The sequence below is a fragment of the Trachemys scripta genome, chromosome 1, assembly GCF_013100865.1.
Source record: "Trachemys scripta elegans isolate TJP31775 chromosome 1, CAS_Tse_1.0, whole genome shotgun sequence".
NCBI classification, from domain to species: domain Eukaryota; kingdom Metazoa; phylum Chordata; order Testudines; family Emydidae; genus Trachemys; species Trachemys scripta.
Genome location: NC_048298.1, coordinates 246,744,109 through 246,766,662, shown reverse-complemented (window position 1 = coordinate 246,766,662; position 22,554 = coordinate 246,744,109). Strand labels below are relative to the sequence as shown.

Below are 22,554 nucleotides of genomic sequence, written 5' to 3'. Positions count from 1 at the left end.
TTTCAACCCATTGGGGTCACTGGCAAGCAGCATCTCTAAGCTGAAGCAGGAGACTTGACAGCTGGTGCAGTATCAAGGAAAAGTAAAAGTGAGCTTTATGTTATCTTTATGTCCACTCATGACCTGCACTTCACAGCCATAGACAAGGATCTGGTGCCATATTTCTATAAAGGAACAATTTAACAACTCAGTATCAGTTTCCACACTTTTAGGAAGCCTAACAACCTAAATTCTGTGACTGACAGGAAGTAGTTCTTGGTTTCCCCAACCTTTCTGCTGACTGATTCAGTTTCATTAAAGTATAAACAGCAGGAGCTCCTCCTGAATCTTAGTTCCTAAGCTGCAAATGTTATCATTCAAGCCTCTGAATAACAATATGCTGCTAATAGTAAATTTTCTCAGTGCTGTAGAAATTTGCTTCTGCTCTTGAATATCACTTATGTTAACAACTGCATATCATTCAGATTTTGAGATCTAATTTGGAAGATTAAAACCCTAACATCATTAGTTATCTTCTTGCACCTGAAGTAGTAGCCATTAGAAAGTCAACATTTGCCAGAGAGATTATAAATAATTTACCTGCAAATGGTTAGTCTTGCTGCACCCTATTACACAGTATACTAGATGGCCTCCAACACACCCCACCCAACTCTGCTGGCTAATGCAGAAGGTGAACAGAGACATGACCCTGACTCTATCCTCATCCTAGCACCACTGATCTTAATCCTCATATGCCCACAGCACAAGAAACAGGTCTGTGCTTAGCCCTAAGAACATAGAGAGTGGTGGGGGAGAAAAGAGCTAGGCACCATCTATCTCATCCTTGATATACCAAGTGCAGAGTTAGGCATAATCTAGCCCTTGACATGCCAAGTGAACAATATAATTTCATGTTAGATTATTGTGATTTCATTTTGTTTTGTTTTTTTAATTGCCTCTGGGACATTCAGCACACATTTGTAGTGCTACATTTTAATGAAAAAAGAAAAGGTTAAGATAATTCAGAGGAATGCCATGAGAACTATATAACACAATAATATCCCTTGCTATTGCCTAGTGTGTGGCGGACTTTAGATATAAAGCAACAGGTTTCTTGGTCTCCTGAGATAGAAAACAATGACCACCTGGAATTCTAATTTCATTTTGTGGTGATATTTTTTCTACATAATTTTTGTGCATAAAAAGATTTTCAGAGAGACCATGTTCCACTCTTGGTTACAAAAGTGAAGATGCATTTGAAAAAGAATGGTAGTGCCCCTGCTCTTGTAGTTTCCGTGAACTCTTTATTTCATTAAATAAAACAATTAGTACATATGAAACACACACAAAAAAGACCATCTCCTTTGTCTCTCTGGAGCATTATGTTACTCAAACAGCAAAAGTAACAATACAAAGAAAAAATGTTATTCAGGACTAAGGTTAGCTCCAGTGAACAATGAATCAGTACTAATTTAAAAGGACATTGGCAAGGTAAAAACATTTTTCTTACCGGCATTAATCTGACCACCTTAAATTACTGAAATTAGAAAAGTTTTTAAAACTCTACTTCACTTTTCATTATTTATGCTGCTCATTAACTTTTTGCATTTCACTCAGTTTGGACAATGAAACTAGACTAGCCACTTTTGCTTTTGTTTCTAGTTAATTTCCTTTACTAAATCTCATGCAAATACAAACTTCCAGTTTCTGATAGTAGTGCCTAACTGAAGATAGGCTCCTGCACATTTTGCACTACAGTTAGCCCACTGGGCAGTCCTGAACTGGAAATTTTAGAAAGAACGGGCCACATTCACTGCTAGCATAAGAGGTGACAACTCCACCGAAGACAACAGAATTACACCTGCTTGCACAAGTGGTGAATTTGGCCCAACAAATACAGTGGCTCTGCACTTTTTGGATGCATACGTCTCATCAGACTTCATCTTTGCATCCACAATCCCTTCAAAGCTACTGAGCAAGATTTGATTAGGTGGCACAGAATTTACAATGTGCAGTTCAAAATGAACATACTGTATTGTGAGTCAGTTAATGTAGTAAAAACAGCCCTTATCTAAGCCTCAAGGTACAGTAATAGCTAGGAACAGTCCAAACCTGTAGAAATAGAGGAAAAAATCTGAACAGCTCTCATTCCAATCTCTGAGAAACTGGGCAGAGTAAGGGAGAGTGAAGGAATGTGCAAAAATATTATTTTCCGTTTACTGAAGAAAAAATAAACTAATTGTATCTCTTGTAAAAATTATTAATTTGAAGTACGGTAGCTGCCTAAACTGAACTTGCTTTTTTACTGTTTAAAAAATACCTTTTTAAAGATAGCAAAGGGTTACAAACATCAGATGGATTAATATAGAGAGACAGATAGATATATGGTCTAATCCTACTCCCATTGAATCAATGAAGTTTTGCAAGATTGAATGCACTGTTAAAGCTATTGAGATTCTAAAGTAGATCTAAAAAATAATAATAGTATTGAAGAAAGTGGGTGGTTGTATTACACACAAAAACCAAATAGTCAAATTTCAAATTATCTACATACTTTTGTTTATTGGATGAATACCATCTATTCAAACCAACACAGGAGACCTTATTTCAGAGCCTGATCCTTAGCCGATTGAAGTCAATGGGTGTCTTTCCATTCACTTCAAAGGACTTTGGATCGGAATTTGTGTTTTACATACTTATTTAAATCTGGTACCTTAAGGACTGTGATATGACCTGCTAGCAGTAGAATGAGAACCTGAAAATGTCAACATCAGCATCAGTGCCATAATACGGTTAGGATTTAAATGATCACAAAAAGGTTTTGAAATTAAAGGTAACCTGCAGAGGTAAAGAACCAGATTCTAGTGCAGATATGTGATGCAAGTTCACCCTCCCACTCCCCCTGAATCAAACTATAGGGATATTCAGCCCTAAAAGCAGACCTGTAGGTCTTCTTTCAGCTTCTATACCATCCATTGCACCCAAGACCAATTGGAAGGCACTCCTAGATGACCCCCTTGCACACACTGTGGTGATATCACCAGAAACAGAGCAGAAGCCAAGTGGCCAACATGGGAGTGGGTGCTGCAGGACTTAAGAGAATCAAACTAGAGATCAGTTTAGAAGTAATAATGCATTAGCTGTCTCTAAGAGCCTGGGGGCATACAGTGAATATTGGGAGCTCCTGGGATATTGTACTTTACTTTAGTAGGTCACCTTTAATGTCCCACTGATAAGTACATAACTTAAGGCTACAGTTCCAACCTTTCTAGCTGCAGATTCAATACTACAGTTGGGCACTGATTTACACAGTGAAGGCAACCTCTGCTGCAAGTCGAAGCACATCATATTTTGTTCTTTGAATGAAAACCTATAAAGAGTCTCTATAATACAGCTAAACCTATGGAAATACTTCTCATTTTTGGTCACCTATGGATTTGGGTTACTCTTATTATCTAAAAACTTCAAAAACTCTGAAGCACAATCCTGAGTATACTTACAGGGGAATCATGTAATGATAGACATACTAGCTTCATTCTCTCCCCCATCTAGCCTCTTCACCCCTCCTCCCAACATAAATCCCCACTGCACAGTGGGGCGTAGAAGCAGAGCTCTGCAAAATGTTGTGCTCAGCTGAACCTAAGCAAGTTTCAGAAATCCTGCCCTTCCCTTCTATTACTAGTATTCACCCTTTTTTGTTCTGAGCAGTGCCCTCTGCACCCCTAGGAAGAAGGACAGGATTTGCCCTCCACCCCAAGTAAACTCAAGTGCCAGTTCCAGCCTGCATCACCTGCTTCCAACCTGCTTCGCATTACAAAATAGTGTCACCATGCTTAACCTTGGATCAGAAGAGTGTCAAGTGCTGCATTCCACACTTCTTATTATTATGAATATATAGCATTATAAGTATGCATGGCACTTCCTCTTTCCCCCCTTCTTCAGTTCCGGTTGAGGTGGGAAGAAGAAGAAAGACTGCCACTAGTCTGTGGGTTTGGGACTACAGAGAAGGCCTAGCTCCTAGCCTTCCTAAAGCTGTTGGGAAGGAAAGAGAAGCTTGAAATGCTACAGATGCCCATCATTTGGACAGCAGATCTGGGCTTCCAGCAGCCTTGTGTAGTACACACAACTGCAGGGGGTGATGAGAAGGCCATGCCTCCAATCCCAGGTTGGAGAGGGAGAGATATGTTAGAAGGTAGGCCAACTCCTGTCATAGTGAAACTCTGCTTCTAGTGAATTTTAGTTGTGTGGGAGAGTGGACAGACGTATAAACACCACTTCAATACAAGTGGATTCTACTGTGTGCTGTTCTTTGTATTCAGGTGGCAAGGTAGGGATGTATACAATTTACAATTCAATTTCACAGCAAAGGTGGGGAAATCTTTTTTACTTAGAACAGTAAATAATCTCTAATTAGATAGCTATGTATCGAGGGGCAGCAAAAATTCGACTAGTTACCCATATTAAACTGTTATGAATAGAATGGTGTCCTTTAACAGAACTCTGGCAGAAAATATAGAAACTACAACCTATTTCTTGAAAATAGTGCAATAACAGCTTCTCCAACTCTAAAACTATTGTCTTTCTTTTTCTGTTACTAAAGAGTAGAAGTTGAATACAGATACAAAATGAACTTGTAAAAACTTTAACAACATCCTTTCACTGTAAAAGAATTTCCTCTTGATGTACGGACGTACTCCAGGAGCCACCAGGACAAATATCAAGTTTTAGTCACAGCTGATTTCTAGCCCTAATGTAATTGTTAATGTAGGGTTCACTACTAGTCTAAATAGACTGTTTATAATGGGATCCCACAAGCTCTTCTGAAAACATTGTATTGGCACCTGACCAACTATATCTCAATGAGCTGTACGAGAGTTTTCAGAAACACTCTGGCTTCTTGAAAGAGAACAGAAAGAACTGTCTGTTAAATACAACAGAGCCCCTGCTTCTAACTGCTCCTTTAGCCAGATTTTTATGTTCTATTCTTGCAGTCTCTGACTTCATAGTTAATTCAAAAGTGTGTTTTGAAGTCCATTGATGTAAGTACGATATATAGGCCCTTAATAGGATGCAGCATACACAGAAACAGCCAATTCACTAGCTTCTTTGGCCTTTTGGAACAGTACTTTTAACATGAGCATGTCACCGATTTCTACAACAACAGTCAGATCTTTCTGTGCTAGGTAAGAAAATTAATTGTCACAGGACACTTGTAAGAGATTTAGAATACTATTACTGAAGACCCTCTAAGCAAGAAATTGTTGATGCCACTTACAGCGGAAAAGAAGGGAGTGGATGGATTGCTTACTAATTTGCATAAGCAAGGCACTGAAGAGGTTGCAATTTTTTTCTTTTAACGTTTCTTTATTAAAGTGATTATCCAAAAAGTGTCCTAGAGCTTCCTGTTACATCTAGCAAGATTTGGATTTTACTTAATACTACACTGGGGTCCACTAGCACATACTCCTGTGCTCACATGGAGTCCCACTGAAGAGGGGATACCAATGCAGGACAGGGCCACTGACTACACTGAAAGGGAGAGTCTATTTTATACCATTCTATCTAGCCAAGGATTGCAAATATTTTGAAAAGTCTTAATGTGCTTTCCCAGTTCCTCACCGGTGGCACTGAGACTTCTGAAATCTATTCACATAACATCCAGACCTTTTCTGATTTCCATTGAGGTGTAATACACAATAGAGCACAAGAAAATGAATGTGCAGAAATCTCTGTTTAAGAGAAGAAGCCTAATCCTCTTTGAGAGGAAAACCCAAAGGAAACACACTTGTGCCCCATGGAGAAATTCCATAGTTCATTCACTACTTGCTCTATATTGTTCCAGGATTTCTGTAGTTTTATATTAGTGCATTATACATTAATTCCCTGGAGTGAGAGTGTTGGGAGAACTGTTTGTTTTGTAAACTAATCACTATAGCTTAAAGATTGAAAGGAGAATGGAGTCGGCTCAGACTGCCCCAAGACCTGCCCAAACAGTTGTGGATTAGCACAGATCCAATTTATCTATAGATCCCTGTTCTTCTATGGACAAGACCCTCTGATCCATCTGGGGACTCACTGCTGGAGAAGAATGGAGCCAGGAGGCACAGGGGCTGGGGATTTGGGTTATGAGTAAGGCCTCGGTCTTGCTGCCTCCTTTCATTTTACCACACTACTGTGTTTTGTTGCACAGGGCATGATCTGATATACTCCGTAACCTTGTGATAAATTCAGACCTAAGAGGCAGTAAACATACAGGATGGCAAAGCACTGCAGCTAACCCTGAAGTAGCTAGGCCAACCAGAAAAATTAAAACCTGAAGCAACATTTATGCATTTCCAGTCCCCTTCTCTGAAAGGAGAAAAGACAAATTCCCATCCCTCCTAAAATCTAGAGATGGCAGGTATAGACTCAGCCTGATTCCTGATCGTCCTGAGAGGCCTCTTTTCTCTCCTTTCTCTAGTGCCTTTGCCTCCTCAATCTAGAACTGAGGCCTTCCATTGTAAGGCTGCTAGCAAGGAGCTTTCCAAAAGATGGAGTAAAGCTGGCTCTGTTGGCTAGCAAGGCAGAAGGCAGCCACTGTAAATAATAGCCAAACTATAAATTTTCTCTCTCATGTGTGAAGCCAAACCTGAGAGGGATTGCCTACAAATGAAAACCCGATCAAGATTTTTGAGGTCTTTGGGAGAACCCCAGAGTAGTCTGTCTGGACCCCCTTGGAATTACTGACACCCATTTGAGCCCACAGTTTTGGGCAGTTACAAGGGTCATTATGTTAGTGTGATACTGACTTGAGTAACAGCTGCCAAATAGCCGAGTAAACTGCGAAGCGTTTATATTGAAAGTCTTACTTGTATATTACTAAAAGTAGTTTACTGGACTAGATGGTTTGATTTGTTTTTAAACCTACAGAGTGGTTAGTCATGTTATTAGTGGTTTCAATAACCCTAGATCTGTGTAATATACTCACATGCCAAATCCAACACCCCTACTGTGCTCTATTTTAAGACAGACAAATCTATGTGCCATGACCATAGCTTATCGCAATTCCTCTGACTGCAATTATTCAAAGATTCAAAACAAGAAACATCTTTTCCGGTTAATTGCAGCCTCCTTCTTTGCCCCAGGTTAAATATTGATACTTTGTTCTTTCAAATATATAATTTGCAAATGAATAGTTGTGCAAAGGGTTTGTCCAGGAATTGCGGAAGAACAAAATAAACAAACAATGTTTAAATTCAACCATTCAGAGTGGTTAGTATTGAGTTCACTGACAAACGTAGCCTCTCCATCCTAGGAGAAAAATATTAAGAGATTTCCACCAAGTACTACATGCTGAATTTTTCCAAAATTCAAACAAACAAGACAATCAGGACTACTTTGTTATTTCTGATTTTCATTAAAAATGGGTGAAATTCATTTTAGTATAGTAGGCCACTCCATGTAAGCTCTTTGATGCGAGCACAGTAATTTATTACATATTTGTACAGTATCTAGCACAGTGAGGTCCAACTTGGTTGTGGCCTTTAGATGCTACCACAATATAAATGTTAAATAATAATAAGAATTACTCTTTCCAAACCACTTGGTGCTTTAAAATGTGTAGAAGTATCCATGTGGGAAATTTATCCTGTATAAACTAAAAAATTATCTCAATTCCTCTAGTGTCAAACCCTTCTATATCTTTTAACGGTTTCACCCATCATGTCAATTCTCACCTGAAATTTTATGTTTTGTAAAAATAAGGTATACAGACCCAAAACAAAAAGAAATATATATTTAAAGTACTTTTAAGAGTTCCAGTGTAAACTATATTTTCAAAGAAACAAAACATTTCCCTGCAGCCTTTGCAACCCAAATCCTGTAGCATTGTGATAGTGTATGAGCACCTTAATTTCTTTTTAAAAAGTGAAACTTACTAGTATATTCTCCAACATGGGAGTATGCATGTGTGATGCTGGGTAGGCCAAGTGCCCGTCTTGACAAGGCTGCAGGCATAAGCTAAGAACTGACAAACTCATAGCTGGAGACCAGACTGGTTCACTTATGTGTTAGTGCTGTTCCATGTTATAGTGCTTATAAGACTGTATTTAGTGTTTAGGCTCTATAAAAAGTTTGTAAATTGCTGCACCCATTAATCTTATTTGTAATGTCTGTGTTTTGATTTATAACTTTGAAAATGTTTGCTCTAAACTTGTGAACAAAGATGGGAATGGCGTTTCCTCATGCCTGTCCAGAAGAGCTATCAAAATTAGATGGGCCATCAAGGAACACCACAATTCAAAGGATTGGTTAATGGCCCTATCGCATCTTAGAAATGCTACATGCAAGGAAGCTCATCCTATGGAGCTGGAGGCTGAATGAAGGAAATAAAACAAAGACACAGGAAAATTTTTCATCTCTTTGCTGTCTGAACTCTTACAGGGCCAGAAACACCCCAAACTGAACCAAAGAACCCCAGGGGTCTGCCCTGAAAGACACTTTGAATTGACAGACTACTACTACACTCTTAGGATTTAGATTGCAACTCGTGTGTTTACTGTTGCTTGCTATAACCTGTAAATAACTCTTATTTGTTTTCCGGGTTAATAAGCCTTTAGATAGTTTATTACAGAATTGGCTACAGGCATTGACTTTGGTGTAAGATCTAGGATACCACTTGGTCTGGGGTAAGTGACAGGTCTCCTGGGACTGGAAGCAACCTGAATATTTTATGATTTTTGGTGTAGGTGGCTATTTATCACTAAGTCCTGCTCACCTGGGTGGCAAAATAGACTGGAGAAACTAAGGGGACTATCTGTGACTCCATGATGAAACTGTTAGTGATTCAGGAGTTCACATTTGTTACTGATTCGGTAAAATCTAAATTATAGAACACACCACCAGTTCGGGGGGTCTGCCAGGAGGCAGGTATTCATGGTCGAGAGCCACTCCAGATAGTGTGACCACATCTATGAAGTAAACAGCATAAATAGTTTTTAAAAAATCATTCACATTTAGTTATCTTTGTTGTTACCAGTAACACTGGTAAGGAAATCAGTTCTAAAAATATATTTGTACCATAAAAGTGTCCCTTAAAGGTCAGGCCTATTTGCTGTTCTGTTGGACAGTAGCTTAAAGAGCTTCTAAACTCAACTCCCTTCAGAACAGTATGTTCTTCTCTAACCTTTCTAAGCTACTGTATACCCCTTGGATCCCTTTATTATTTAGTTACCATTCCTTTGTCTCCTCGATTTCATTTCCCTCAGAGAATAAGAGGGAGAGAACATGCCACACTATTCCAGTTTGAGCCATACAGGACTTGAAAAAAATCTCTCTACTCTTTTAGCAGAGAATTTTCAGCTTTTTCCACTATTTACAAAAAAATTGTGTTAGCCTTTTCAACTTCATCCAGCTCTACCCCAAAATTCTCCTATATGTGATTTGTTATGGGGCACACCACTCACTTTCAGCCTGGTGCCTCCTCCTGGTACTCTGGGGATTAGCTTGAGGCTGACACACACACTCACCCCATCCACAGTTTACACATCATCACTCTGTCTCTGCTGTCTGCCTGCAGCTCTTCCTGCAGTCTCAGGAACCACGGTGTCCTCTTTGTGGCTCAGTCCTCTGGCCATGTCACTGTCCATGTTCCCCCCATTTCCGGGGAAGGTTTAACTCCTTAATAGTCCTAGGCACTCTGTCCACTCACTGCCTCAGTGCCACTCACCCAGTGGCTGGTAGGGGAACCCGGGACCTCTCTCTTCTCCAGGTTCTAACCCAGGGACCCTGAGCTCAGCAGTCTGGGCCTTCTCTCTCTCTCTCTTGCCTCACTGCTCTATCTGTGGGCTACTTCCTATCACTGGTTCTCCTTTTCTTCCTGGGCCTACCAGTTCCCCAAAACCTCCTACCTCTTCCCAGAGAGTGACTGCAATCTGAAGTCTCCACTCCTCCCTTTTTCTGGGAGTATCTGCCTTTTCCACCTATTCCTGCCCAGCTAACCCCCATTAATTAGCTGCCTAATTGGTGGATTGGCCCATCTTACCTGCATTAAACCCTACAGGGTGAAAGTGGGGTAATCACTCCATCACATGACTACAGAAGAGCATGATGTTCTCTTTCCTTGATTTTTGTACCCATCTTCTGTCTCAATCTTTTGTGTCACCATCCTCTATCCCAAATTGCTTCCACTAACAGGTACTGTACTGTGTTCAGCAACCAAGCCAGTTCTCCATCCACTCAGCTAGCCACTGAAGTGAATGGCAAAACGCCCACTGACTGCAGCGAGTGTGCCCTTTCTCAGCATATTTACTCACCTTGCACATTAGTGTTTTTTCCTACAGTACATCAAAACGTTCCTAACCTGGTTTGTAGAACCTACATTCTACTTCCATCTGCATCATTGGTAACAAGGACCAAAACTGCTGGCTCCTCCTTAGCGCCTTCTGGAAGCTGGTCTATCTGGGATGTAATGTCCCCCACCCAGCATTCAGAAGGCAATGAAATTAAAATCATGATTGTTCAGTGAAGCCCCAGACACTCATCTGCATGTCCTCGGGACTGGTTTGATTTACCTCATTGTCCTTAGACGTGCACAGCACAGTATATATTTTTTACCTTGCTATACCATATGTATTTGGGCATCCTCAGGAACTCCACCAAAGTGTATTTTCTTCACTGTTGTATGGCATTTTGATTCTTGAGATTGACATTTTTGCTGTCAATGTGTTAAATAAGCCAACATTTTCTAATGTACATTCATACCAACTGAATGTCTTCATCCAGGAAACACATCCACATCCTCTATTGCCCACAAATCCTAGGATTCATCCCCATTTCAGGCCAATAATCCTCCATCTGTACCATCCCATATAAACTATGAAGAAAAAGACAAAATTAAAAAGAAATGGAAACATAATATCAAATGCAGCTAGTCAGTTCTCACTATCACACACACCCCCTCTGATTTCTTGCCCAGTTAAACTCAGTAACTCATATGGACGCACTGAAGAATTTTACTCTTACCCAGACAGATACAGTGGCCCAAGGTCTGGTCTGTTGCACTTGTTCAACTCCACTGATGTCACTGGGATTGAATATCCAGAATTAGGCCTTCCTTAAAAATGTGGGACTTTAAATACATGAAGCATACTTCTCTATAAGACTTTGTTCTTTTTCCTCTTATTTACCAATCACATAAACAGTTCTCACTCACCACCTAGCAATCCAATCCGAACTACAAAGAAAAATCTAAATGGTTATAGGTTCAAAAGAAGAGCCAAAAGAACTGTTTGATTTGTAAAGCTATTCTTGCAGGTATTTCTTTGTGGGGCCCATGGGGGAAAGTTTACGTAAAAAAAAAAATCTCAGAGATAAGAGAGAACCCTCAGCCCCAACAGGTGTCAGATTTTCCAGTCAGCGCTCAGAACTACAGAGTACAGAAAGGAGAAATGGATTCAGTCAGTTGTTTTCCAAATACTTGGACCCACTGGAAATGCTCCAGAGGTCAGCTGATCATCCCACAGAATGTTACAGTGGAGGGAAGAGCTGCAGAGGCCTGTTCCACAGGGAAGTGGAGGTATAGGGTCCTGCTGTACAAGAGTCTCAGAAGCCTGGTCCCCAAACACAACAGAAGCCCATCATTTTTCTTGCACTGGAGCCCTTCCACATATCCACGGAAGAGCCAGAATTTGCCCTTTCATCTCTTGATTTCTCCTAAAGATTTGCTTTTCTTTTGTGGAGTCAGTGCCAGGCGCTTTAGCACATCCACATTTACTCAGTTTCAGCACTTTGGCATAAAGTGGGAAATTCGCCATTTAGATAGCTAATGCCCAAACCCTTAGAAAATTAGGAAAATTCACCAACTTTCCTCTCATTAATAATCAAGTCACCAACAATCACTGCTGTGTGCTCACTATCATTGGCTGAATCTTAAAAAGCAGTGAAAGACCTTAAAAACATATTAAAAGAAATTAGATGCAATGGCTATTTTTTCCCACATTTTTAAAAACAAAGTACAGAAATGTGAAATGTCTGAAATAGAACCCAGTTATCTGGGGGAAATGTGCGGGTTAACCTTCAGTAAAGCTATAGAAATTGGATGGACCAAGGCCAGATCCACAGATCGGAGACAGGACTGAGAGGCGAGCAAGACACCAGCAAACTTTAGAACTGCAGACTCATGCAACCCTGTGCTTGCGGTTGAAGAGAAGGAAGAAGGCTGCTTGGTTTTGGTGGGGGAAAGATCCTGTCTTGAGAACAGCTGGGAAAAAGTGTTGAAGGGGCATAAAGCTTTGGGGTGCCTCCCCCCAAGTTTAATGGATCTGAACCGCAGATAGTGACAATCTGCTTTTGCCCAGGATGACTAGGACTTTCCCTATTCCTTAGATAAGCCCTATACCCTAGTCTTTCCTCATGTCTTCTACTATAACTTGCACTAAGTTTTCTACTGTTAGTTACCATTTGCTTTCATCAAAGTCAATGAATTAACTCAGAAAAAAGGAATGAATTTGTGAAAGTTACCAACAAACAATACTGTAATATTGTGTGATATTTCTCGAATGCCAGATAGAAATGGAAACATTCATTTGTGCATTCAGTCATATAACGTTGAAATGCAGTGGGCATAAATGGGACATGCTTAAGAAAATACATTTACTGAAGAACCACAATCATGTACTGGCCAGCTTAAAAATTTAACATTTTCATTTCAAAATCTCATTAAAGTACAATGGAATTCTTCAGTATTTCCTTTTCCAGCATGACTAGTCCAAGAAATCTGGATGTAAACAGAAACCTTTGCCCTTATAAGTAGCCTCTTCCTTCTGCTTGATCCATCCCATAATCCAGGGTGTTTTATGTGACTTTGGGGCTCAATTCTGCAAATCTTTGCACCCACAAATAGTCCCTACAGCATGACCCAAAGGGAAAGGAATTAGGGGTCAGGGGAACAGTTTGCAGGAGATGATGTCTTCTAATCATATGGATCTTCAGGATCCTCTAGATCTGTGGTAGTAATAATAGTCTACATACATGGATGGTCTCCCTTCCTTATGGCCCAATGGCTGCAGTAGCAGCCATTCTGTTGCTGACTAGGTCCCTCTGGATTACCCTCAATAGACCCTCAGTGTGTTAATCATACAGCTTCAGGCTGTATTTACTCCCAATCAGGGGTGAAATCCAGGTTTTCCATTGATCTTAGTGCGACCAGTATTTCACGCCAGATCTCCATACAGGAGACTGTACATCTGGTACTAGTTCATCCCTTCCTCATCCCTGTCACCCAAACCCTGAGGAGCCTCAACTCCTCAATGGGAAGGTGAAGAGGGTGAGGTTTGCAGAAAGTGAGGTGTCCTAATGCCTTGGTATCTGCGGCAGCCCAAGAATGCAGAAGGTTCCCTGGAGGAAACATCCTTCGCCTCTGCATGGGCATGGAGATATCTGTCCCTGGAGGGCGCTCTGTACGTGTACCTTCTCTGTGCAGCCCTTTGTACCACGCAGCATTTTACGGGATGGGTATTCTTTCAAACTGTAAAACTGCACAAAGGCAAGTTGATATTTGATTTCATTATGACTTTTCACAAAATAGACAAGTCTAATATTGTACAAACTCACATAAATATAGGCCTTCCTGGACTCTACTTAGAACAAAGTGTTCTTACAGGATTACAGCTGACCTGTATCGCTATCTCATAGCAAACCAAAAACAATTCCAACAAGGTTAAAATGTTTAACCTTGGAACTATTTTAGTGTCAAGTGGGACCTATTTAATTTTAACACCACAAATTGATTAAGCCAAATAATTTCCAAGAGATTACTTTTCATATGCAAATATTAAAATAGCTCAATAAAATTCCTCATACATTTTCCAATTAAAATTAAAGTAATTGGGGGAAAAAGTCAAAATAATAACGTATGGCTGTTAAAATCATGCTGTCAATTTCCATCACCAGTTGTCTGTCATTTACTGCTATTCCACAGCACTATTGCATTCTATCTTAAGCGTCTGTTAATTAAAATGATGATGCATGTCCAACTCAGTGTGTTGCCTAAACAAGTCTGCTGAATTTTATTACAGTAAGTCTTTTTATTCTGACTTCTCAAGAAGTTTTTCACATCTGCAACTGCTTGCATTAAACATCAGCTATCTAGGCAATCAATACTTTTAATGGGATATGCTAAAAGCAATATAAAAATAATATTCTGTATATAATAAAAGGCTTTCACTTAATGACTCTTGAAAGGTTTCACCCCAAAGTGAAAGTTCTCTTCGGGGGGGGCGGGGAGAGTTTCTGTGCTGGATAATGGCACTGACTTTATTTACTATGAATACTGTATTTACCTTTGGTGTCGAGTAGTTTAAAGAAAGTAGGCTATGTATCTACATTTTGTTCACTGTGGACTCAGGCCTACAAGGTGGCCAGCACCCTCAACTCCCATTGGGTTTAGGATGCTCAGCATCTCCAGGAGCAGCTTAGTACCATGCCAAATCCAGCTCCACAGCACAATAAATTAGTTTTTAAAATCCAGCACCTCAGCACATGATCGGAGATAAAAATATTGGCCACCCACTCATTTTGTCATTTCTCACTCCTTCACTTGTTCTAACACTCAAATCACACTCCTCATGAGGCACAGACACTCTGAACTAAATCTAATGGGCCCAATCCTGCAAACCTTATTTCCAAGCATACTGCCTTACTACTACACACAGTTCCCTCTTGAGGTAAGTGGCACTGCACAGCTATAAGAATTACACCCTGGTTTGTAGGTTTAGGTCCATTAGTGGTTGAATTCCTACACTAGATCATAATCCCCCCCCTTTTTTTCCCCATAGATGAGAAAAATGGAAACAAAACATTAAAGTTAACGTAAATTTTACTATCAGATAATACTATTGGTCCATCCGGCCTGGTAACCTGCCTCTGGGTATCTAATAATTCAGAAGAAGCTGTAAAAAACAGTGAAATTGCACAATGTTCAGCCACTGTTTGGTATCTTTAAAGAGGGGGAAACTGAGGCATAGGGAAGTTAAATAACTTGTCCAAAAACCACAGTGGAAGTCACTGACAGAACCAAGTACGGAACCAGGTCTCCGGTTTCCTAGATGACAAGACAGTCCTCATCTAAACCCTCTTCTAGTAGGCTTCATACACACAACCTCTGAATTTGCTAACGGTTCTAGAGATCCAATGTAGTCTATTTCAGCACAGTCATATCTTTAATCCAGCCACATTATTTTACCTGACAACTTGATGAAACACTTCCTTCTCCAAGTTGAGTAAGTACAAGAAAACTACAGAACATATTACTTGCGGGAGGAGGGGCAGGAAAGGTTATTACTTTTTTTTAAAAGGTAAGTGAAGTCTTTCTGAAAATCTCTCCACTTCAAATAAGGTCTCTTTTTTTTTCCAGGTTATATTTTTACAGATATTTAATGGATCTTTGTCAGGGCCAGATCCTGAATTTCTTACTCAACCCTTACTCAGATCTGAAGTAAATAGCAGTTTTGCCCCCAAACTGATTAACCTAACATGCTCATAGATATTTAATTTACTTATCCTCCTCAAATGAAAACTGCATAATTACAAAATTAAACCCAATAATGTCTGTACATACATTTTGCATATTTTCCCTAAGTCCAAATGATCCTTTTAAACATTAATTCATTTATAAATGGCATATCATTAACTGACATTGAACTAAGTGTAAGCATATGTATCATGTAGGAAGATTCATGAGCAGGAATATATTTCACCCTTTAACAAGTGCAATATGCAATTTACTTTGATCAGAGAAGAATTAAATTTGTATAAATTCAGAAAACATATTCCATGGAGGGCAAAAGCTTCAGTGGGTGAGATACATGTAAATAGGCCATTTTACATTTGAGTGCTCTTGGAGAAAAATGTACTGTGCAGCTAAAATCGATATTGAATCTGTATTCTATAGTATTAACACTAAAAAGCAGCATTGACTGTAATGTGAAAGAAACACCATGGGCCCAATCCTGCAGTCCTTAACAGGAAAAACACCCTTTGGTTTCTAGGGGGTGGTTTGTTTTCTATGAGTAAGGGGGCTGCAGCATCTGACCCTAACTTAATTATAACTCTAACAATGACACACAATGGGCATGTAAAATGCAGAGCCTAAGTCTGTGTTTTAAACAGTTCCATTTTTGCATGGTTATGTTTATAAACTTCTTCAGAACAATATGCAATCATTAAAGAACAGTATTTGGGGGGTGGGGAGGGAATGAAGAAAGAAGTTATCAAGGGATTGTCTGGAGATCCCATTTTTTCAATATGCGGATAGGATTTCACATTTGCAGTTGGCATTTTCTTCCTTTTAAGTGGATATTGGCTTGAGAATGGTCGTGGATTGACACTAATGGAAAGTAAATTTCTGTATCCTCAAAATATTTACAGTCTGTATAAAACAGTAATGCCAGCTCCCCCACAGCAATCTCTCTTGAATTTAACCTGGAAAGAAGCCTCTTCATAGGAAGGAACAGAGAAGAACATTTAATACATTCTCTCTCTGCTGAGACAGAGAACAAGGGTGGCAAACATGATAGTGGTTTCTGTGATGGAAGCCCCTGTGCATTAGGAAATGGACTGAAACAACCAACTCATCTCCCATAGACACCCAAACAGCTGTCATATGGTACAAATTTCAGTCACTGACAATCTCAATTAAATTTGAACCAAAAGCCTAGAGGTTAGAAAAATGTCCCATTACCAATCCTTCAAGCCTTAAAATAATTCCATAATCAATACACCCCCTAACCAAACATATGCACAGTTAGGGCCTCATCTTTCCATTGACTTCACTGGGCTTTGGATCAGGCCTTTATGGCCTAGATCAGTATAAAATGTTCTCTAGGCCCTGATTCTCCATTACCCTACACCTTGTGTAGTCATTTCCACCACATAGAATGGTAGCATTTTACACCCAGTTTGCCTAGGGGGAACTGACTACACAAGCTGCAGGGTAGTGGAGAATGAGGCCCTGTGAATCTAAAAAGATTGTAATGTTTACATTATTGAAGAGCACAGAAATTTCAGTTAATTTGTATTACTAAATTTCAAAAAGCTAAAAAGAAAAACTCTTTTCAATTGTAAGTAAAAACAAGTCAAATGGGTTCTACAATTTTCTGTCTTACAAGAAATGTGAAGTAGATAACAGTCATGCAATTTTAGGAAACAAAGACAGTTCCTCTTCCCAGGATCCATAATTTGAAACACAAATGTTCTTTAGCCTTCCATGTCCTGTTAGAGATAAGCTAAAACTTCCTCACCTGATACTGACATGATTTGTACAACTCTCTCTAGACCAGCAGTCCTTTTCTTTATTAATGTTGGCTTTCTCTGAAGTGATGCCTCATGTCAATAACTATGGAAGGGCTGGCTTCAGAATTCACTGGGAAATAATAGAAACTGGGACAGAGCACGTGGGTCCTGATCAGGAGAAAGCTGGGAGATGGATTTCACTAGGGGGAAGTTACAATTAGAGTGGGAAAAGAAAGGCGTATTTGAAAATGTGCAGTCCCGGCTGCATTTTCTGAAACAGAGCTTCTCTTAGAGATAAATAGTCTAAAGAGTGACAAACATGCTTCATAACAATCAGTGGATCTTAATTGCTCAAACACCCACCAGTGCATTTTATTCAGCACTAAGCACTCCATACAAAACTGTTAGCATTCATCCTTTGAACCTAACCATTTATTAAAAGTTTGCATCTGAGTCAATACGATGACAGGCAGATAAGTCCACGCTTTGCAATGTGGTGGATTCTCATACAACGTGCCAGTAGGGTTGGGCTCAGAATGAGTATAACAAATGACTTGGGCTGCCCTAAAATTTGTGAGTGAGGAAGAGAGTGGTGCGTATGCCACATATGGAGATCAGAGTAAAGGCAAAGAAGAGCACAGGAACAAACATGGGACAGCTGGTCTGTTGCAAAGACAGAGGGAAAAAATAGTTTACACCCAGAACAATGCAGTAATCAGTTTCCAGTAAGCAGTATTAATTACCAAAATATCAACTAATCTAATCAAGAAGATTAGTGTTTATTAGTCTCTCCAAGTAGCCAATGATTGTTTAATTTTACTCTGGAAAGGGATTTTAGAGGGGAGGCATATGCTTTGGTTTTAGTTTAAGTCTCTGTTTTTGTATTTATGTCATAAAAGAATGAAAAGTACTTAGATCTTGTTGGATCAATAACTAGAGTCAGAGACCACAACATCACAAAACATGACTGAATGTATAATAGATATTTTGGTGCTCAATTTGATGCTTGTTTTATTTAATCACAACACAAATAACAGCTAGAACATAACAAAATACCTTGCAAATTTCCGATATTAACCTCAAGAGCTTAAAAACAAACACACTTACAGCATGTAATGTTCTTACAGAGGTTGCAAATGCAGCTACAGACTAACAGGCCATAGAATGTGACTGCAAAACTTTAAAACTTGGGACAAGAAGTGATCTAATATCTAAGCTGCTATGGTACATCAGACACTGACAAAGAAATTCACTATGGTAATGCCACTCCCTGCACACTGCCAAGTAGTTCTGTTAGAATCATAACCTATTTATCTCCTCTGAGTCATAATAACAAACAGTGGTGAATGATCATTCTTTTTCTCTTGGGCTTATTACAATTAAGAGGGGAGGAGGGTTTGGCAAGATTTCACCTTAATTGATCGATTAATTTCTTAGGAACAATGAACCTTGGGATCACAAACTTGCAACACATTTTAAAGACTTTATCTGGAGCAAGAAAAGAAGTAAAAAACTTACCATGTCCCTGTAACAAAAAGATTATAGAAACAAGGAAAAAGGATAGCAAGTTTTGGAAAGCAAAATGGCTTGAAATACAGTAGTAAAAGTACACATTAGCAATGTTTGAAACCCCTAATGTAGATTGTATTATTAACAGAGTAAGGTTCAAGCAACTGACACCTGTTGATGTTGTTCTTGGCCACACTTTGAATTATTCCATCACCTCCCTGCCCAATGTTTCAGTATTCCCAAATGAGAATGTGAATTGCTACATAATGTTGTGACAAGGAGTCCGGTGGCACCTTAAAGACTAACAGATTTATTTGGGCATAAGCTTCCGTGGGTAAAAAAACCACTTCTTCAGATGCATCTGAAGAAGTGTTTTTTTACCCATGAAAGCTTATGCCCAAATAAATCTGTTAGTCTTTAAGGTGCCACCAGACTCCTTGTTGTTTTTGTGAATACAGACTAACACGGCTACCCCCTGATACTTGACATAATGTTGTGTGATTTGGGATGCTTGTAAACAAACAAAAAACCAAAAGCCACTGCTATATTTTCCCCAGAGCAGGGAAAGAGGGGCCAAGTGTAACAGACCTCTTTTAAACAGGGAGCAGGGGGAAGCAGGTGCTTCAGATAAGCACTTCAAGTCACTAAGCTCCCCAAAGAGACTACTATTAACCCCTCTTCTCCCCACTAAAGAGAAGGTGCAACACTAGGAGGTCTAGGCAACTCCACTATCTCTATGCAAACTGAAACGTCTAGAAACAAGCCGAGGAACACTTCTGTCTTTGAAAGAGTCAGGAACCCGTTGGGGAAAACTAGCCTGAAAGGCGCATTTCTTGTGCTTGCAGGGTTAGCCCCAAAACGTTCATTTCCCCCTGTGTTGGGGCAGCAGGTCTCTTGTTCTTACCTGTCTGTCACCTTAACCGTATTGCCACGTTTGAAGATTAGAGGCCAAGGGGTGGGGGGAGATTAGGTCAATTTGTCAGTGGCCACGGAACGCATCTGCTTGGGGGCTGAATGGGGCGAGCAGGTTTCGCCGCCGGGGAAATTCATGGGGCTGAAGTTCCCCGCGCCAGGGGGAGGCTCGCGCACTGCAGTGCGTGGAAGCGGGTAGGAGCTGGCACTTTCCGGAAGGCTCAGCGCTCCCCTCACTAGCAATCCTCCTGCGGGAGGCTCTCCGCCTGCCTTCCCCCGCCCGGCGGCGGGCTGGGGCATGTGGGCCTCTTTGGTATGCCGAGAAGGGACTGCTCCTTGCTGCTGCAGCAAAGCGCGCGGGGGGCACCAGCCCAAGCTGACCACCCGCCTGGGCGCCGATCTGGGTCTCTTTGCCCTGCTTTGAGCTGGGCCCCCGCTGCCTGCGCCGAGGCTGCTGCTTGTTGATGTTGGGGTGTCAGGGAGGCAGCGGGAGCTTATGATCTACTACACTGCAGTGCCCGCGTCTGGAGCTGCCGCTGCAGGGTAGCCAGCCCCGCTCACACCCACCCACCCCCTACCCAGCAGCACGCACACCTCTCCGGGCTCCGCGCCGCTCGCGCTCTCCAGGGATTGCAGGCACAGCCCGCCACCCCAGGAAAGCGAGCGCAATCATGGACGCGCTCGTGCAAACACAAGCCCCGGGCGCTCGCTCTCTTCCCGCGGCTGGGTATTTCCCTGCCAGGCTGCTTCTCCCGAAGACGGAGAGTTAGCCCCCCCCCACCCCCCCGCCCGGCTGGCCAACGAAAAGCACTGAGAAGGGGGAGCGGGGAAGTGCCCCCTTGGGCTGAGATCGGGCTGCCCAAAGCACCTGCATTTGCATTCCTTATGTAATGTACTGCAAGTTTCCCCGTTGGAGCCTGTTTGAATGGAAGCCCATGATCATCACACTAGAGCGGAGAGAACAGACACAGAGAAGGGGGTGGGGTTCATCAAGGAGACGTGAAGCAAAGAAATACACAACAAACAAAACCACCCAAGCCTGTGCTGCTGCTGGTGGGCCGGTCTACTTTGGCTTAGTTTCCCTCGAGGCACAAGAAAGTACCCCCTGATCTGTGCCGGAAAAGGGGAGGAGGGAGCGCTAGGGCAGAATGGTGCGCTTTGGGGTTTGTATTTCACTCGGGAAAGGTGATCCTGGGTGGGAATATTGTACAAGCTAATCAGAAAGTCTTGGGCAGGACCCGAGTGGCATAGCCCCTGCACAGGAACTAACCGCAGGCAGGGGATCTCGCACCAGCCAAGAGCCCCTGAGCCCTCTTCTTCAAACTAACTGCACCTGAGGGGGAGGGTTGGTCGAACATGGCAATCTTTCCTCTTCGCTAAAATGGGCAACAATATAAAACTTTCCTTCTCTCTGGACATACCCCCCCACAGAAACCAAGAGAAGCAGACTGGGTTTGCATCGTCGCCGAAGCTAATCTAAAACTGCTCCTTCATACACATATTCACATGGAGGTCCGTACTGCCCTCGTTATATTTCCCTTTCTCCCCTCCGCAGGATTGCAGAGCTACCTCAATGAGCAACAGACAGGATAGCATCAAAGGAAAACAATGCGATGCAATGTATTGCTTACCAGTTGAATTCTTGTTTTTCTTAAGACTCTTGCCACAAAGACACTGCAGCATATGCGATCCTTTGCTGAAAATGTTCCAAAGAAACCACATTGATTTGGGCGAAAAGCAATCCAGCAGCTTATACACCCTGAGAAAGAAGAGATCCTTGCGGTTGCATAATAATAAACTGGGATCAGTTCTTCTGAAGAGGGGCACCAGTTTTACCATAGAAAAAATAATTATATTCCGATCTTCTCCCAGTTTTTTTTTTTCCTCACGTGCTTTATTTCTTTGAGACTTCTCAATCGATGCTTTTTGCAGCCAGGTTATCCCCCTAGATCAACATTGGATGATTATTACCAAAAGCGTGAAAAAGAAATCCTTTTTCAGCATGAAGCCAAACGAAAAGTAAGGTGAAGAAATCCCAGCTGAGGCCAATAACTAAGCAGAGACAAAAGATCCCCAAAGAGAAAACCATAGCCTGTTACTCGATTGCTATGAGGATGGGTGGATCTGCAGAACAAAAGCCAAGACAGGATTCATCCTACTGAAAGACTGCCATTGTGCTGCCCTTAGGAGAGAAAAAACACACAACCAGTACGACCACCCAGATCAAGTCTGATTGATGAAGATGTATACTCCCCTCTTAGAGTGTTGATTTTACCATCAAATCCCAGTGATCTGTGTAATCTTATTGCACCTGCGGGTCTCAATCACCCTGCAGAACAGATGCAAATCTAGCCCTTAGCAAGATCACAGTATGTGGAGAGAGAGACAGATCTCTTTCGTTCCTCTCACTCTCCCTGCTTCCAACACCCGTGTGCATTTGGAACAGATCCCTCCCTGGATTTCGCTCCTGAGCCTTGGATGTGAGTTACAGGCATTAGATAGAGTAGGAGGAGTTGAAATTTGCATTGAAAGACTGGCTTTCCATGACGTAGCCACGTGCTTCCAGGCCTGTCACCAGTGAGATGCTTCAGCCAGCCCAGCGAAGGCAGTGTCACTGCAGTCTCTGCCTGCCCTCCTCCCTTCCTCGTCCCCCGTTCCCCCGCCCTCCCCCCAGTCTGTCTGGGCTGCCTTCCCCTTGCTGCAGCTTAAAATAATGGTCACACTCTGCCACTTGTACACCTGGGTGAAGTGAAACCCATCCCTGAGCCAGGGAGGAAAAGAAACTGGCATCCCTTCTGAGTGGAGAGAGGCAGGCTCCTGTCTGCAGATCCTTGTCACTTAAGGGGATGGCAGAGGAAAAACCTTGGTCCAGAAGCTCAACTCAGG

The 22,554-nt window shown here is 41.4% G+C and overlaps 1 protein-coding gene across 1 annotated transcript in view; it reads right to left on the bottom strand.

Annotated features, from left to right (window-relative positions):
- Positions 1–22,182, bottom strand: part of FGF14 (fibroblast growth factor 14) — a 629,737-nt gene extending 607,555 nt beyond the window's left edge. Inside the window, exon 1 of the mRNA XM_034758202.1 lies at positions 21,300–22,182. Within this exon, the coding sequence (XP_034614093.1) occupies positions 21,300–21,507 (208 nt within the window). The 5' untranslated portion in view covers positions 21,508–22,182. The remainder of the gene's footprint in view (positions 1–21,299) is intronic.
- Positions 22,183–22,554: the final 372 nt, after the last annotated feature.